At 45.1% G+C, this 18,969-nt stretch overlaps 1 protein-coding gene across 2 annotated transcripts in view; it reads left to right on the forward strand.

Annotated features, from left to right (window-relative positions):
- Window positions 1–18,969, forward strand: part of stim2b (stromal interaction molecule 2b) — a 74,345-nt gene that overhangs the window by 34,021 nt on the left and 21,355 nt on the right. For both annotated transcript variants that reach the window (XM_036958259.2, XM_036958260.2), the window contains exon 2: window positions 14,234–14,364. In XM_036958259.2, the coding sequence (XP_036814154.1) occupies window positions 14,234–14,364 (131 nt within the window). The remainder of the gene's footprint in view (window positions 1–14,233; window positions 14,365–18,969) is intronic.

Here is an 18,969-nt window from a genome sequence, read left to right on the forward strand (position 1 = left end):
ATTGTAAGACTTAACCTCACAAAGCCATGGAACATTTTAAAGTTGCATACAATTTAAAAAATATATATATATATTAATTCAGGTATCACAGTTATCTTATTATAAATTGTGTGTTTTGAGCACTGAATGCTGATTGGCTGACAGCCGTGGTATGACAAAACATTTATTTTTACTGCTCTAATTACGTTGTTAACCAGTTTATAATAGCAAGAAAGCACTTTGGAGGTTTGTGGTACATGGCCAATATACCAAGGCTAAGGGCTGTATCTAGGCACTGCGTTGTCGTGACTAAGAACAGCCCTCAGCTGTGGTATATTGGCCATATACCACACACCATGAGTCCAATGTGGAGGGACTGTTTGAGCTGGCTGTTGTCTCTCTCTCTCTCGGCTTCTTAACACAGACGTGCGTCACAGTTATAGTCTTCCCCACATTAAACATAGACCTGTGTCATAGTCATAGGGTGCGTTCGAGCAGATCCCTTTTGTCAAGTCGGTGACCATCGTCTTTCACCGCCTTTCAAAGTGTGTTGCATTATGGGGATGAAAATTGTCCGACTTGCACCCACATGTCGACTGCATGAACTTTAAAAAAAAATCCTGTGATCAATGGTCGTGAAGTTTTGAGTTCAGTCGACTGCAACTTTACCAGCTTCATCCTGCAGCCAAAAACTGCATCGTGGTAGGCTCTATTGTCAACCAATCATCATTAGGCTGTTTTTGTTTGACCCACACAAATGTGACCAAAGACGTGACTGAAAAAGGAACCAACTTTGCCGCAATTTATATATGTATATATACACAGTGGATATGTACAAATGTTGATATTTTGATTGTACAATGTGTACACACAATGTGTACATAAATGACATGAATGTAAATGCAATCGACCGGTTGGTGACCTCTGGTCTAAGGGGTCACTGAAGAGGAGTAGAATAGTAGCCTGGTTACATATGTGTTTGTGCCATCTTGCCAACTCCTATATGAGAATGGTGTGACAATGATCGTAGGAATTAGCAAGGTAACACAAACACATCTGGAACCAGGCATGCATTATCACCCGCTGCATTAGCTTTCATTCATGGTTAGGATTATCACCCTCTGCATTAGCATTCATTTTCATTCATGGTTAGCATTATCACCCTCTGCATTAGCATTCAAGGCTGGCATTATCACCCTCTGCATTAGCATTCAAGGCTGCCATTATCACCCTCTGCATTAGCATTCAAGGCTAGCATTATCACCCTCTGCATTAGCATTCAAGGTTAGCATTATCACCCTCTGCATTAGCGTTCAAGGTTAGCATTATCACCCTCTGCATTAGCGTTCAAGGTTAGCATTATCACCCTCTGCATTAGTATTCAATGTTGTTTCTCATGAGTTCATAGGGAGAGGAGTCTGGCTCTTTGCTGCTTCACAAGGCTCTTCCTCCCCTAGGCCATGAGACACATGAGGAAACCGTTAGGCTCAGACCAGTGCTTAGTGTGTATACTCTGTTTGTTCTCTACTCTCTCTATCGCTGTGTGTACTCTCTGTGTGTGTACTCTCTCTCTGTGTGTGTACTCTCTATCTCTGTGTGTACTCTCTCTCTGTGTGTGTACTCTCTCTGTGTGTGTACTCTCTCTCTCTGTGTACTCTCTCTCTCTGTGTGTACTCTCTCTCTGTGTGTGTACTCTCTCTCTGTGTGTGTACTCTCTCTCTCTGTGTGTGTACTCTCTCTCTCTGTGTGTACTGTACTCTCTCTCTCTGTGTGTACTCTTTGTCTGTATGTACTCTGTGTACTCTCTCTTTCTCTCTCCTCTTTCTCTCTCTTTCTCTTTCTCTCTCCTCTTTCTCTCTCTTTCTCTCTCTCTTTTTCTCTCTCTTTCTCTCTCTTTTTGTTGCTGCCCTGCTGGCTGCACACATCACATCCCCTGTTCCGTCGTTGATGCAAGCATTCCAGGGACGCCAAGCCATGAGGAGTGTCTCCTTTTCTGGAAGTTTTTGGATCGGGAGGCCTCGTGTGCTGCCTGGTTGCATTTAGCTTCATTTTCCTCCTCTCTCCTTTGTTTTTGCCCATCTAGGCAGATGTTGATGAGATTGATACGGATCCCCATTAGAGACAGCTTGTCTTACTGCGGTCCGACAGAAAACAAAAAATACATTTTTACATTTGATTAATTTAGCTGACACAGCGAGTGCATACGTTCTCATACTATTCTGTTGAACATTACAGACAAAATACACCACTCTGTGGTGGACTGGGGTTGTGTTGGCTGATAGGCAGTGGGACTGGGGTTGTGTTGGCTGATAGGCAGTGGGACTGGGGTTGTGTTGGCTGATAGGCAGTGGGACTGGGGTTGTGTTGGCTGATAGGCAGTGGGACTGGGGTTGTGTTGGCTGATAGGCAGTGGGACTGGGGTTGTGTTGGCTGGTGGTGGGAGGTTGATAGGTGGTGGGACTGGGGTTGTGTTGGCTGGTGGTGGGAGGTTGATAGGTGGTGGACTGGGGTTGTATTGGCTGGTGGTGGGAGGTTGATAGGTAGTGGACTGGGGTTGTGTTGGGAGGTTGATAGGTGGTGGACTGGGGTTGTGTTGGCTGGTGGTGGGAGGTTGATAGGTGGTGGGACTGGGGTTGTGTTGGCTGGTGGTGGGAGGTTGATAGGTGGTGGACTGGGGTTGTGTTGGCTGGTGGTGGGAGGTTGATAGGTGGTGGACTGGGGTTGTGTTGGGAGGTTGATAGGTGGTGGACTGGGGTTGTGTTGGCTGGTGGTGGGAGGTTGATAGGTGGTGGACTGGGGTTGTGTTGGGAGGTTGATAGGTGGTGGACTGGGGTTGTATTGGCTGGTGGTGGGAGGTTGATAGGTGGTGGACTGGGGTTGTGTTGGCTGGTGGTGGGAGGTTGATAGGTGGTGGACTGGGGTTGTGTTGGCTGGTGGTGGGAGGTTGATAGGTGGTGGACTGGGGTTGTGTTGGGAGGTTGATAGGTGGTGGACTGGGGTTGTATTGGCTGGTGGTGGGAGGTTGATAGGTGGTGGACTGGGGTTGTGTTGGCTGGTGGTGGGAGGTTGATAGGTGGTGGACTGGGGTTGTGTTGGCTGGTGGTGGGAGGTTGATAGGTGGTGGACTGGGGTTGTGTTGGCTGGTGGTGGGAGGTTGATAGGTGGTGGACTGGGGTTGTGTTGGCTGGTGGTGGGAGGTTGATAGGTGGTGTACTGGGGTTGTGTTGGCTGGTGGTGGGAGGTTGATAGGTGGTGGACTGGGGTTGTGTTGGCTGGTGGTGGGAGGTTGATAGGTGGTGGGACTGGGGTGAAGAGACTCCTATATTACATCATGTTCTTTAGTATAAAACTTAGACTCACATGTAGCTTGTAGGTTAACTTCAGTACAGGATATTCCAGTGTGTTTCAACAGAGCACATTCAGACCCAAACTTATGTAACAGCCTGTGTCAGCCTCAACCAAGATCAGAGCTGCTTTGCCATTTCAGCCCCTCAATCCCCTTACTATGCAGGTGTGTGTGTGTGTGTGTGTGTGGGGGTGAGTGAGAGAGCCTGTGATCGGCAGGGCTTGTGTTTTACAGGAGAAACTTGATCCTTTTGACTCTGTATGGGCGGCACTTGAGAAATGTGGCTTGTGTTTGCACCCGTGTGAATTTCTAAGTGTTGACCCCTGTCTGGGAAAGCAATGCGCCCCAGCACTGTGCACAATTACCGTATAACAGACCACCATGAAAATAAAATATCCTCCATAATCATTAAATAAATACAGATTCCAGACGTCATGCTTGGCATTCAGGCCAAAGAGTTCAATCTTGATTTCATCAGACCAGAGGATCTTGTTTCTCATGGTCTGAGAGTATTTAGGTGCCTTTTGGCAAAGGACACGAGGGCTGTCATCTGCCTTTTACTGAGGAGTGGCTTCCGTCTGGCCACTCGACCACAAAGGCCTGATTGGTGGAGTGCTGCAGAGATGGTTGTCCTTCTGGAAGTTTCTCCCTTCTCCACAGATGAACTCTGTCAGAGTGACCATTGGATTTTTGGTCACCTCCCTGACCAAGGCCCTTCTCCCTGATTGCTCAGTTTGGCCGGCGGCCAGCTCTTGGAAGAGTTTTGGTGGTTCCAAACTTCTTCCATTTAAGAATGATGGAGGCCACTGTGTTCTTAGGGACCTTCAATGCTGCAGCAATGTTTTGGTACCCTTCCCCAGATCTGTGCCTCGACACAATCCTGTCTCTGCGCTCTACGGACAATTCCTTCGACCTCATGGCTTTGGGTTTTGCTCTGATATGCACTGTCAACTGTGTGATCTTATATAGACAGGTGTTTGCCTTTCCAAATCATGTCCAATCAATTGAATTTACCACAGGTGGACTCCAATCAAGTTGTAGAAACATCTCAAGGATGATCAATGGAAACAGGATGCACCTGAGCTCAATCTCATAGCAAATTGTCTGAATGTAAATTTATTTTTTAAAATTTATAATAAATTAGCAAAAATGTCAAACTGTTTTCGCTTTGTCATTATGAGGTATTGTGATGTCATTATGGGGTATTGTGATGTCATTATGGGGTATTGTGATGTCATTATGGGGTATTGTGTGTAGATTGCTGAGGATTTTAGAATAAAGCTGTACTGTAACAAAATGTGGAAAAAGTCAAGGGTTCTTTGTTACTTTCCGAATGGTAGGTGTGTGTGTGTGTGTGTGTGTGTGTGTGTGTGTGTGTGTGTGTCTGTAATGAATGGAATGGAATCTCTAACCCTGGCAATTTGACTGGTAAACTCATACATACGCTCACAATGGCTGCCTGGTATTGTGATGCAATAATTTCCATGGTAATGTAGAACGTTCATTCAAATGATAACTGATGCAGTGGAATGTGTTTTCAGTTGAGTTGAATCAACAAATCACAGCACTATTGATGGGTTCACTTCCTGATTTTACTTCCTGCTTTGCTCCTATGGGTACAGTGCACCCATTATACTATCATTGACTTGTTCTATTCATTCTATTTCTATGGCAGCACATGCAGTCAGGAGCGGATGAGAAGAGAAAATGTGGGTCTTTTAAAAAAAAACATCTATTTGAATGGTTATTACGGTGACCGCGGTCATTTGGCTGGCCAATAAGCGTCATCCAATGTTCCATAACTGTCACAGCCATTACCCACAATCCCAGCTGCTTTTCTATCAGTTCAGTGAAGATTCTGCTGTAATACCACACAGATAATTACTTTCGCCATGCCTCAAGGCACCATGGGTAGGAGAGTGTCCAGTTGCCACGCCGCCTCACAAACTCGAATTTGGACTCCCGTCAAACAGAAACCAAAATGTTGGCGGCAGTTCAATCATAACAAAAACTGACAGCCGGGCAAATAAACGTTAGCTGTATATTTAAACGGGGAATCAAGATACATCTCCTCACTGTCGTTTCATTAAGGAAGTTAACACACAGGGACATTAATCATTAACACGTTTAACAATGTGCTTTTTTTGTTCCACTTATCAAGTACTGTAACGTCCAACTTCAGTTTTATGGGCTCTGGATTTGGATGAATTTCTTTGGAAAATATTTCAGTTTGCAGTAATTGGAACGAAGAGAAACTGTAAGTCTGTTTGTTCCTATACTAAGTGGAAGACCAGTGTCAGGTGTGTGTTCCTGTGGAAGACCCGTGTCAGGTGTGTGTTCCTGTGGAAGACCAGTGTCAGGTGTGTGTTCCTGTGGAAGACCTGTGTCAGGTGTGTGTTCCTGTGGAAGACCCGTGTCAGGTGTGTGTTCCTGTGGAAGACCAGTGTCAGGTGTGTGTTCCTGTGGAAGACCAGTGTCAGGTGTGTGTTCCTGTGGAAGACCAGTGTCAGGTGTGTGTTCCTGTGGAAGACCCGTGTCAGGTGTGTGTTCCTGTGGAAGACCCGTGTCAGGTGTGTGTTCCTGTGGAAGACCAGTGTCAGGTGTGTGTTCCTGTGGAAGACCAGTGTCAGGTGTGTGTTCCTGTGGAAGACCCGTGTCAGGTGTGTTCCTGCATTTAGATGTGTTAAATGGAAGACCAGTGTTTAATTTGACACATGCCCCTCTGGATTTTAAGTGCTTGTGCAAGGCTCTCTCGCTCCCCTCTCTCTTTCGCTCTCTCTCTCGCTCCCCTCTCTCTCTCTCTCTCTCTCTCCCCCCTCTCTCTCTCCCCCCTCTCTCTCTCTCTCTCCCCTCTCTCTCTGTCTCTCGCTCCTCTCTCTCTGTCTCTCGCTCCTCTCTCTCTCTCTCGCTCCCCTCTCTCTCGCTCCCCTCTCTCTCTCGCTCCCCTCTCTCTCTCTCTCTCGCTCCCCTCTCTCTCTCTCTCTCGCTCCCCTCTCTCTCTCTCTCTCGCTCCCCTCTCTCTCTCGCTCCCCTCTCTCTCTCTCTCTCTCTCGCTCCCCTCTCTCTCTCTCTCGCTCCCCTCTCTCTCTCTCTCTCGCTCCCCTCTCTCTCTCTCTCTCTCTCTCTCTCTCTCTCTCTCTCTCTCTCTCTCCCCTCTTTCTCTCGCTCTCCACTCTCTCTCTCTCCCGATCTCTTCTCCTCTCTCTCTCCCTCTCGCACCCCGCTCTCAATCTCCTCTCTTGGTCCCAGCTAGCCTCCAGTTAACGACTAGCTGGCTAATGAAATGTGTCCTAATAGCTGTGCTGAGGACCTGAAATAGTAGACCGTTGAGAATCGTTATTTACTGTTCTTTAAAAGTGTCTGGCCTGTCCAGTTGAGTTATGACATATGCCATATGGTTACAGTTGACAAGGAGCTAGTTTGTTCCAAGTTGACGTCACGCCCCTTGTATACATGTGCTCACATGCTATTGTTGCCTTGCTACTGTCTGGGGGCCTTGCTACTGTCTGGGGCCTTGCTACTGTCTGGGGCCTTGCTACGGTCGGGGGGCCTTGCTACGGTCGGGGGGCCTTGATACGGTCGGGGGGCCTTGATACGGTCGGGGGGCCTTGATACGGTCGGGGGGCCTTGATACGGTCGGGGGGCCTTGATACGGTCGGGGGGTCTTGATACTGTCGGGGGGGGCCTTGGTGCTGTTGGTTGATACAGTAGGGTGCGTTGATGATACAGAAGGGTGCGTTGATGATACAGAAGGGTGCGTTGATGATACAGAAGGGTGCGTTGATGATACTGTAGGGTGCGTTGGTGATACTGTAGGGTGCGTTGATGATACTGTAGGGTGCGTTGATGATACTGTAGGGTGCGTTGATGATACAGAAGGGTGCGTTGATGATACTGTAGGGTGCGTTGATGATACTGTAGGGTGCGTTGATGATACGGTAGGGTGCGTTGATGATACTGTAGGGTGCGTTGATGATACTGTAGGGTGCGTTGATGATACTGTAGGGTGCGTTGATGATACTGTAGGGTGCGTTGTTGATACTTTAGGGTGCGTTGTTGATACTGTAGGGTGCGTTGTTGATACTGTAGGGTGCGTTGTTGATACTGTAGGGTGCGTTGTTGATACTGTAGGGTGCGTTGATGATACTGTAGGGTGCGTCGTTGATACTGTAGGGTGTGTTGTTGATACTGTAGGGCGTGTTGTTGATACTGTAGGGTGTGTTGATGATACTGTAGGGTGTGTTGATGATACTGTAGGGTGTGTTGATGATACTGTAGGGCGTGTTGTTGATACTGTAGGGTGTGCTGATGATACTGTAGGGCGTGTTGATGATACTGTAGGGTGTGTTGTTGATACTGTAGGGCGTGTTGTTGATACTGTAGGGCGTGTTGATGATACTGTAGGGTGTGTTGATGATACTGTAGGGTGTGTTGATGATACTGTAGGGCGTGTTGATGATACTGTAGGGCGTGTTGATGATACTGTAGGGCGTGTTGATGATACTGTAGGGCGTGTTGATACTGTAGGGTGCGTTGATGATACTGTAGGGCGTGTTGATGATACTGTAGGGCGTGTTGATGATACTGTAGGGCGTGTTGATGATACTGTAGGGCGTGTTGATGATACTGTAGGGTGTGTTGATGATACTGTAGGGTGTGTTGTTGATACAGTAGGGCGTGTTGTTGATACTGTAGGGCGTGTTGATGATACTGTAGGGCGTGTTGATGATACTGTAGGGCGTGTTGATGATACTGTAGGGCGTGTTGATGATACTGTAGGGCGTGTTTTCCCAGTCCTCTGTTTGGTTTAGACCCCCTGCTCCGTCTCTCCAGAAACTCCTGATCCTTAGATTACAGTAGATCCAATATTGAGTTAAGGGATCAGAATGTGTTAACATAATGCAGTGACGTGTATGAAAGTGTCCACGTACAGGTGAGAGTAAAGTATACATGGCGTGTTGTCATTGGATAATGCTAGCTAGCCAATGAGTGAAGCCACGGGAATTTCTGGTGAATAGTGCAATCTTTGGCCAGGGTACGTTGGAGGAAGAGCTGGTGGGAAACCCAGACCCATCTGTCTGCCGTAGCTCTCCTCTGACTACCACGTAATCTACACCAACCACCGGAACCAGCAGGCACCCACAACCACACGCAGATCCAGCGTCCCCGGTGTCTGCGTGCGTGTGCGTGTGTGTGTGCGTGTGCGTGTGTGTGAGCGAGGGATCTGTGCCTAAGGACAACTACAGCATGAGAAATGAGAAATTTTTCTTTGAGCTCTCCAGTTAGTTGCTAGGTCCCAGTCAGTAACTGTGGTGTCAGCTGTCTGAGTAGATGTCATGGTTACTTACTACTGCTACTCTCTGCTTCAGTTCTTTGATGTTCTTTTACCTTGTAATAAAGAGGTGTATTTTCATGCGCTGACCTTAGCTGTTCTCTCTGTTCTGGTGGTTTATTTATGGAGAGGGGAATTAGAGTGTCGTGTTGATGATAACCTCAATAATTGATATTGTCGTTAAGGTTAAGGAGAACCGGTACACTGTGTCAGTTAGAAGGCAACAAGATAACACCAGGGACAACAAACGCAACACCAGGAACAACCAATAGCGCAAGCAACCAACACACATCTCACATGAATGGAAAACATATCCTGTTTATGTCACCTCGAAATAGACTTCCTCCTTTTATTTCCATTCATCTTGCCGCCCACTCACCCAGGATGCTTTGTGATAGAGATTTTAGAGATTTTTTCCTGCGAAGCCAGAGACGGCATACCACCAGACGACCGCCACACACAGGAAGTTGCCTTCATAAACAACGTGTCCTCATAAACCCACAAACAGATGTCGTCGTCAAACCCACATACACTTTCAAATCTCTCCTTTTACAAACAGCACCAGAACAAGTTCTGGATTCAGATGTTTCCATATGCATCCAGGACATCTTTCTTCAGAAGTGCAGATGGGACATTTTACTGCAGGTGTTTAGCATAGTTTCATATTGGCAGTAGATTTGCTGTAGTTGTAACAGTGACAGAACTACAGTACACATTCGCTCTGAAACAAGATGTTTCCTTCATGTTGTGAGTTTGTTCGCATGTGTGTGTGTGAGAGCGAGCGAGAGGGAGACGTTCCATTGTTGAGGTTTTCCAAGATAAGCCCACTGGTTTCCAGGGACTATTTTTAGCTCACAGTTCTCAAATTTGACCCCTTTTGGGTCGTATTCTGACGGGTGTTTTTATTTATCATGAGTCCCCCGGAACACAGTGTCACCACGGATCACTTCACTTCCTGTCACATGGGTCATTGTAGGGTCAGCACGTCACACACACATATACACTTGCGCACTGAGAATGATGTGACACACACACACACACACACACACACACTGAAAATATGACATCTGAAGGGAATGGGAAGGTGAGTTTTATGTTCCTGAATTGCAGCAGGTGGCCTACCCAAGTTTCACTTGTTATTTTACAAGACTTTTGATAAGAACTTAAAACACTTTTCTCAAATTGGGCACAACCTAAACAAAATAGTAGTATTACTGTACAAGGTCTACAGGGTTTGTGTCTTCTGTACAGCGATAAAACATGAACATCACCATCTCTTTCCTGGGTGGACAGCATGACATGTCTTTGTAGAATGGATGTGCTGTAAGAAGTGGTGAGGGAGTTGGACTTGAGACCCGACCCATGGTTGTTGTCACACTGATGCAATACGGAATGCACTTAGCGCTTAAGATATCACCAGGTAGCCAAATAGATGCTATGTAAATATGTACATTTCTGTGACGGAGGACGCCTGCTAAGCAAATGAATTATATGACCGTTGTAAACATCATTTAGATATGCTAAGCCTCCTTCAAAAACGTTTTGTCTTCATGACAAGTTGCATTTCATTATTTAGCTGCATTACTTTGATTATAATGTCAATGATTTACTGAACATATTTTGTATTTTTTTCCATTTAAGCGATATCGTCCAATCACGCGCCCTTGCCAATAGTTTTGCCAAGTAACATGGGATTCTTACCCAGTGTCCTCTCACCTGTACTTAGCCTGGGCTGTGTTCCAATCAAAAGTCAATGTTTCCTTTTATCCATACAGTTAACTACATCATTTATAACATAGGGATGCAGCAGAGATAATGCTATGACCTGGTTTAAACCAGAACACCAGTCAGTATCTGGTGTGACCACCATTTGACTCATGCAGCACGACACATCTCCTTCACATAGAGTTGATCAGGCTGTTGATTGTGGTCTGGTGAATGTTGTCCCACTGCTCCTCTTCAATGTCTGTGCAAAGTTGCTGGATTTTGGCAGGAACTGGAACACGCTGTTGTAGACATTGATCCAGAGCATCCCAAAACTGCTCAATGGGTGACATGTCTGAGTGTAGGCCACAGAAGAACAGCGACATTTTCAGCTTCCAGGAATTGTGTACAGATCCTGGCGACATGGGGCCCGGCATTATCATGCTGAAACATGAGGCGATGGCGGATAAGTGGCACAACAATGGGCCTCGCTCGTCACAGTATCTCTGTGCATTCAAATTGCCATAAATAAAATGCAATTCATCCATGAAGAGCACACTTCTCCAGCGTGCCAGCGGCCATCGAAGGTGAACATTTGCCCACTGAAGTCGGTTAGGATGCCGAACTGCAGTCCAGTCAAGACCCTGCTGAGCATGCAGAGGAGCTTCTCTGAGATGGTTTACAGTTTGTGCTGAAATCCTTTTGGGTTCATTAGCTGTCCGGGTGGCTTGTGAAGAAGCCGGGTGTGGAAGTCGGATTTAAACACATTTTAGAGAAGAAAGCTTTTTGAATATTTCTGGGATCTTTTATTTCAGCTCGTGAAACATGGGACCAACACTTTACATGTTGATGCAGTGTTTACGTGTCTGTGTTAGTGTGTATTGTTCAACACATAATTCCTTACTCATTGTATCCAGTGGAATATTGTTTAAAGAGAGAGTGTCTTATTCTATAGATCCCAGCTGGTTTGACACTCTGCACTCACTATCCTGTCTGTCCTGACGAACATAGTCTGGTTTAGAGTAATGACTGGTCCATGTGCAGTGTACACTACATTATCAGCTGTGTGTAGGTTGTCATCTGTGCATGTGTCTGTTTACAGTGTGTGTGTGTGTGTGTGTGCACTTTTGTGTGGTTATAGCGAATACATAGGCATGCTTTTGTGAGTGTGTGTGTGTATGTGTTCTATTGGACTGTATAGATAATGTGTGTGGCACTCGCTCAGACAGTTTGGCGCAGGCCCAGATCACACTGTCCTTTTGAAAGGGATACAGTGGCTTGCGAAAGTATTCACCCCCCTTGGCATTTTTCCTATTTTGTTGCCTGACAACCTGCAATTAAAATTGAAAAAAAAAATGATTTACACAACATGCCTATCACTTTGAAGAAGCAAAATATGTTTTCTTGTGAAACAAACAAGAAATAAGATAAACAACTGAACTTGAGCGTGCATAACTATTCACCCCCCAAAGTCAATACTTTGTAGAGACACCTTTTACAGCAATTACAGCTGCAAGTCTCTTGGGGTATGTCTCTATAAGCTTGGCACATCTAGCCACTGGGATTTTTGCCCATTCTTCAAGGCAAAACTGTTCCAGCTCCTTCAAATTGGATGGGTTCCTGCTGGTGTACAGCAATCTTTAAGTCATACCACATATTCTCAATTAGATTGAGGTCTGGGCTTTGACTAGGCCATTCCAAGACATTTAAATGTTTCCCCTTAAACCACTCGAGTGTTGCTTTAGCAGTATGCTTAGGGTCATTGTCCTGCTGGAAGGTGAACCTCCGTCCCAGTCTCAAATCTCTGGAAGACTGAAACAGGTTTCCATCAAGAATATCCCTGTATTTAGCACCATCCTTCAATTCTGACCAGTTTCCCAGTCCCTGCAGATGAAAAACATGGTGTTCTCGGGGTGATGAGAGGTGTTGGGTTTGCCTCCAGACTTAGTTTTCCTTGATGGCCAAAAAGCTAAACTTTTGTCTCATCTGACCAGAGTACCTTCTTCAATATGTTTGGGGAGTCTCCCACATGCCTTTTGGAAAACACCAAATGTGTTTGCTTTTTTTGTTCTTTAAGCAATGGCTTTTTTTTCTGGCCACTTTTCCGTAAAGCCCAGATCTGTGGAGTGTACGGCTTAAAGTGGTCCTATGGACAGATACTCCAATCTCCGCTGTGGAGCTTTGCAGCTCCTTCAGGGTTATCTTTGACCTCTTTGTTGCCTCTCTGATTAATGCCCTCCTTGCCTGGTCCATGAGTTTTGGTGGGCGGCCCTCTCTGGCAGGTTTGTTGTGGCGCCATATTCTTTCAATTTTTTTTATAATGGATATAATAGTGCGCCATGGAATGTTCAAAGTTTCTGATATTTTTTTTATTACCCAACCCTGATCTGTACTTCTCCACAACTTTGTTCCTGACCTGTTTGGAGAGCTCCTTGGTCTTCATGGTGCCGCTTGCTTGGTGGTGTTGCAGACTCTGGGGCCTTTCAGAACAGATGTGTGTGTGTATATAATGAGATCATGTGACAGATCATGTGACACTTAGATTGCACACAGGTGGACTTTATTGAACTAATCATGTGACTTCTGAAGGTAATAGGTTGCACCAGATCGTATTTAGGGACTTCACAGCAAATATTCACGCACCACTTTTCCATTTTTTAGATTTTTTTTGAAATATTTTGAAACTATTTTTCACTTAACCAGTTTTGACTTTTGTGTTCGTCCATTACATGAAATCCACATAAACATCTATTTAAATTACAGGTTGTAACGCAACAAAATAAAGAAAAACGCCAAGGGGGATGAATACTTTTGCAAGGCACTGTAGGCTGTACTGCTGGACTCATTTGCTGTAGGATTCTCTAGAGCACAAATGAAAACAATGTGGCCTCTTGGGATGTGAGAGGAATATCATACCAGACTGTAAAATGGAAACATTGCTGGAAGAGGGTTTCTCAGACGTGATGTTTTTGACAGGATACAATAGTGCCCATGCGGAAATCCAATGACACAGTTTTGCTCTCTGATGCTGTTAAATGTCTTCAATACAATCTCTAGAATTAAGTTTGAAAATTTCAGACATTCATTTTTGAGAGGCTCTGTTCTTTGTAACCTTGGAGTGACGTGACCTTGTGGTACAGCACTATTCACCCATTAGCACAGTGTAGCACAGTGTTTTTAAAACAGATCATGTCAAATAAATCATGTAAATAATAAATCATGTAAATAATAAATCATGCAAATCTGTCTGGACGTGAATCGTGAACATCTGTCAACGTCTCACCAAATGGATGTTTATAGATGTGATTATACCATGGCATTATGGAATTCTCATTTCTGAATTGGCTTGGAGGGCATCCTAGAGCGTTCATTATTTCCTTGCAGCGCGCGGTTTCTCTGCACGGTCAAATTCAATGGCTATAGTTCATTCTTACATGTTCTATATTTGAGCTGCTTTTGAAAGCAAAAGTCAAATTTGGCATTTGTTGAGTTAGATTTTCCTTAATAGCAAGCTAGGACTGATGTTTTGGTTAGCTAAACTAGCAAGTCTGTGTTTGGTTATCAAGGCAACTACTGTATCTATCTAGTCAACTCGGAAGCTACTTCAGTGGATGTTGAACACATTTCTTGTGCCAAATTAACGCATTTCTGGCTGAAAATGTGTTAAATTATAGCCATGGTATAACAGGGATAATCAAATAGGGGCTCTATGCGTTCTCCGGAAAGAGTTCCGCCACTTCCACGCCATTAATTATTTAGCATAAAATGCATAGGCCCTCATTGATTATCCCTTACTTAATACACAAGACTTGATGCCTGCGACCTTTAACCTGAGTATGACCTATAACATTTGATCTTTGAACTCTCTCCAGACCCCTGTCTAACCGTGATGCCTCCATGCATGGGTGACGCAGACCGTTTCAGCCTGGAGGCCCTCCGGGTCATTCACAAACAGCTGGATGATGACAATGACGGGGGAATCGAGGTCAACGAGAGTGTAGAGGTGAGTAATACTAAAACTGGATTAGTCTGTATGTGACATTCGCTGATCATTTGTGATACCAAGACATTGGTGTTATCAAGTCATGTATGTAACCTGATTATTTATGTTACAAGTCATGTGTGTAATTTGGTCATTGTTGTTATGAAGTCATCTCTGTTACCAAGTCGTCATTGTTCCCTGGTCATTTCTGTTTTCCAAGTAATTTTTTTTTTAATGATAATGTTTTGAGTATGCATTGTTAAGGTGGGAACGCTTTGTGGCTTTAAAAGTTGACCTGAACTTGGCCTTAAAGCCTTACAGCCTCATAAACAACGCCATAAACTAATGGAGTAATGTTTGCAAGCCATTATCAGCTTAGGAAGCTCGTGGAGAGATAGTGGAGATAAGAGAGGGAGAGAGAGAGAGAGAACTATAACATGATAGGCCTTTCTCAGTGTGATTGACAGTAAGACCACCATGACCTGGTCTGACCTATAACCTCTCGTAATCAGCACCGTCTTAGTTGAATAAAAAAACACATTTATTGTGTGTGTGTGTGTGCTTACACATTTGTGTTTGTGTGCCCATGCATGTGTGGGATGACGGAGCAAGGCCCTGCACCTTTATGGGAGCACAGAGCAAGGCCCTGCACCTTTATGGGAGCACAGAGCAAGGCCCTGCACATTTATGGGAGCACAGACCAAGGCCCTGCGCCTTGAAAGAGTAAAGAGAAGCTTCGTAAAAGCCCATGTTTATGGCCCCAGTAGGATTTGATAGCTCTTCTTGAGTGCAAGGAGGCAAAGAGTTGCCCATTCTGCCAAGACATGAGCTGTCCTCGGATCAGCCCTTAAGAGGACGATTGTAGTGTCACTAGAGATCCCCAGTGGTGTACGACTAGGTGCAGGGTGAAGTTCTATATAGACGCTGATCTTGGGTGATTTTTTTAACATTTATTTAATTTTCTCCACTAATGGTTAAGGTTAGGATTTGGGGAGGAGAATTTGATCCTACATCTGTACCCCGAGCGAAACTTGACCCTGGAATGTGTGACTATTCCCAGGGAGATTGGATTGACACACTCAGGCGAACATGTGACATGGTCTGCTCTTTTCTGTTCATGCTGTTAGGAGCCTAACCGTTTTAGAAAATTCACCCAATTTTACACTGAGTGTACAAAACATTAAGAACACCTGCTCTTTCCATGACAGACTGACCAGGTGAATCCAGGTGAAAGCTATGATCCCTTATTGATGTCAGTTGTTAGATGAAGGGGAGGAGACGGGTTAAAGAGTTTTTTTTAATCCTTGAGACATGGATTGTGTCTGTGTGCCTTTCAGAGGGTGAATAAACACAAGATTGAAGTGCCTTTAACTTCTCTAGGATATGTGGGACGCTAGCGTCCCACCTGGCCAACATCCAGTGAGATTGCAGAGCGCCAAATTCAAATACAGAAATACTCATTATAATAATTCAGAAAAGATACAACTATTTTACATTGGTTTAAAGATTAACTTCTTGTGAATCCAACCACGGTGTCAGATTTCAAAAATGCTTTACGGCGAAAGCAAACCATGCGATTATTTGAGAACATAGCCCCGCAGACAAATCATTACAAACAGTAACCAGCCAAGTAGAAGAGTTACACAAGTCAGAAATGGAGATAAAATTAATCCCTTACCTTTGAAGAGCTTGATATTGTGGCATTCAGAAGACATTCATTTATTCAATAAATGTTCCTTTTGTTCGATTAAGTCTCTCTTTATATCCGAAAACCCCCGTTTTGTTTGCATTTTCTTCAGTAATCCACAGGCTCAAACACAGTCACAACAGGCAGACAAAAAAATATAAATTGTATCCGTAAAGTTCATAGAAACATGTCAAACTATGTTTATATTCAATCCTCAGGTTGTTTTTAGCCTAAATAATCTATAATATTTCAACCGGAAAATAACGTCATCAATATAAAAGCTAAACAAGAAAGGCACTCTCTCGGTCGCGCGCATGAAGAACCTCTGTGACACGGCAGGGTCCACTCATTCAGACTGGTCTTACTCCCTCATTTTTCAGAATACAAGCCCGAAACAATTTCTAAAGACTGTTGACGTCTAGTGGAAGGCATAGGAACTGCAATTTGAGACCTAAGTCAATGGATACTGTAATGGCATTGAATAGAAAAAAAATCCTACTTCCTGAATGGATTTTTCTCAGGTTTTTGCCTGCCAAATCAGTTCTGTTATACTCACAGACATTATTTTAACAGTTTTTGAAACTCTAGTGTTTTCTATCCAAATCTACTAATTTAATGCATGTCCTATCTTCTGGGCCTGAGTAGAAAGCTGTTTAATTTGGGCATGCTTTTCATCCAAATTTCAAATGCTGCCCCCTACCCTAGAGAAGTTAAACAGGGTATGGTAGTCGGTGCCAGGCGCACCAGTTTGTGTCAAGAACTGCAATGCTGCTGGATTTGTCACTCAACAGTTTCCAGTGTGCATCAAGAATGGTCCACCAGCCACAGAACATCCAGCCAACTTGACACAACTGTTGGAGTCAACATGGACCAGCATCCCTGATGAATTGAGATGCTCTGAGGGCAACAGGAAGGTGTTCCTAATGTTTGGTATACTCAGTGTATATACATTATTCCCAATAACTTGTTTGACACACTTTGTTTGATTATTTTATTATGAATGAAAAATTGTGTTAAGGGTTAAATGCCTTTTGGGAGTTTGTAAGAAAATTGGTGAAGTCGGTGTTGATGGTGACAGGGTTGATGGTGACAGGGTTGAGGAAAGGGGGCCACTTTAGGGATGTCCTCACCCCCTGCCACACGCACACAACCTCAATCTCTCTTCCTGGTAGTAGTGAGGTAACGGGTGACAGTGATCAGGTAACGGAGTTGACAGTAACCTTGTCACAGGGGGCATAATATGGTGATAGTGACACCAGTAGTGATGGGGTTCTAGTGTAGTGTAGGGCTGCTGGATAGTGACACCAGTGGTGAGGGTTCTAGTGTAGTGTAGGGCTACTGGATAGTGACACCAGTAGTGATGGGGTTCTAGTGTAGTGTAGGGCTACTGGATAGTGACACCAGTAGTGATGGGGTTCTAGTGTAGTGTAGGGCTACTGGATAGTGACACCAGTAGTGATGGGGTTCTAGTGTAGTGTAGGGCTACTGGATAGTGACACCAGTAGTGATGGGGTTCTAGTGTAGTGTAGGGCTACTGGATAGTGACACCAGTAGTGATGGGGTTCTAGTGTAGTGTAGGGCTACTGGATAGTGACACCAGTAGTGATGGGGTTCTAGTGTAGTGTAGGGCTACTGGATAGTGACACCAGTAGTGATGGGGTTCTAGTGTAGTGTAGGGCTACTGGATAGTGACACCAGTAGTGATGGGGTTCTAGTGTAGTGTAGGGCTACTGGATAGTGACACCAGTAGTGAGGGTTCTAGTGTAGTACAGGGCTACTGGATAGTGACACCAGTAGTGATGGGGTTCTAGTGTAGTGAAGGGCTGCTGCATAGTGACACCAGTAGTGATGGGGTTCTAGTGTAGTGTAGGGCTGCTGGATAGTGACACCAGTAGTGAGGGTTCTAGTGTAGTGTAGGGCTGCTGGATAGTGACACCAGTAGTGATGGGGTTCTAGTGTAGTGTAGGGCTACTGGATAGTGACACCAGTAGTGATGGGGTTCTAGTGTAGTGTAGGGCTGCTGGATAGAGACACCAGTAGTGAGGGTTCTAGTGAAGTGTAGGGCTACTGGATTGTGACACCAGTAGTGATGGGGTTCTAGTGTAGTGTAGGGCTACTGGATAGTGACACCAGTAGTGAGATGGTTCTAGTGTAGGGCTGCTGGGTAGTGACACCAGTAGTGATGGGGTTCTAGTGTAGTGTAGGGCTACTGGATAGTGACACCAGTAGTGATGGGGTTCTAGTGTAGTGTAGGGCTACTGGATAGTGACACCAGTCGTGATGGGGTTCTAGTGTAGTGTAGGGCTACTGGATAGTGACACCAGTAGTGAGGGTTCTAGTGTAGTGTAGGGCTACTGGATAGTGACACCAGTAGTGAGGGTTCTAGTGTAGTGTAGGGCTGCTGGGTAGTGACACCAGTAGTGATGGGGTTCTAGTGTAGTGTAGGGCTACTGGATAGTGACACCAGTAGTGATGGGGTTCTAGTGTAGTGTAGGGCTGCTGGGTAGTGACACCAGTAGTGATGGGGTTCTAGTGTAGTGTAGGGCTACTGGATAGTGACACCAGTAGTGATGGGGTTCTAGTGTAGTACAGGGCTTCTGGATAGTGACACCAGTAGTGATGATGTACGGCTGCTGGATAGTGACACCAGTCATGATGGGGTTCTAGTGTAGTGTAGGGCTACTGGATAGTGACACCAGTAGTGATGGGGTTCTAGTGTAGTGTAGGGCTACTGGATAGTGACACCAGTAGTGATGGGGTTCTAGTGTAGTGTAGGGCTACTGGATAGTGACACCAGTAGTGATGGGGTTCTAGTGTAGTGTAGGGCTACTGGATAGTGACACCAGTAGTGATGGGGTTCTAGTGTAGTGTAGGGCTACTGGATAGTGACACCAGTAGTGATGGGGTTCTAGTGTAGTGTAGGGCTACTGGATAGTGAC

The sequence above is a fragment of the Oncorhynchus mykiss genome, chromosome 21 (genome assembly GCF_057628025.1).
Source record: "Oncorhynchus mykiss isolate SJ-2025 chromosome 21, ASM5762802v1, whole genome shotgun sequence".
Classification (NCBI taxonomy): domain Eukaryota; kingdom Metazoa; phylum Chordata; class Actinopteri; order Salmoniformes; family Salmonidae; genus Oncorhynchus; species Oncorhynchus mykiss.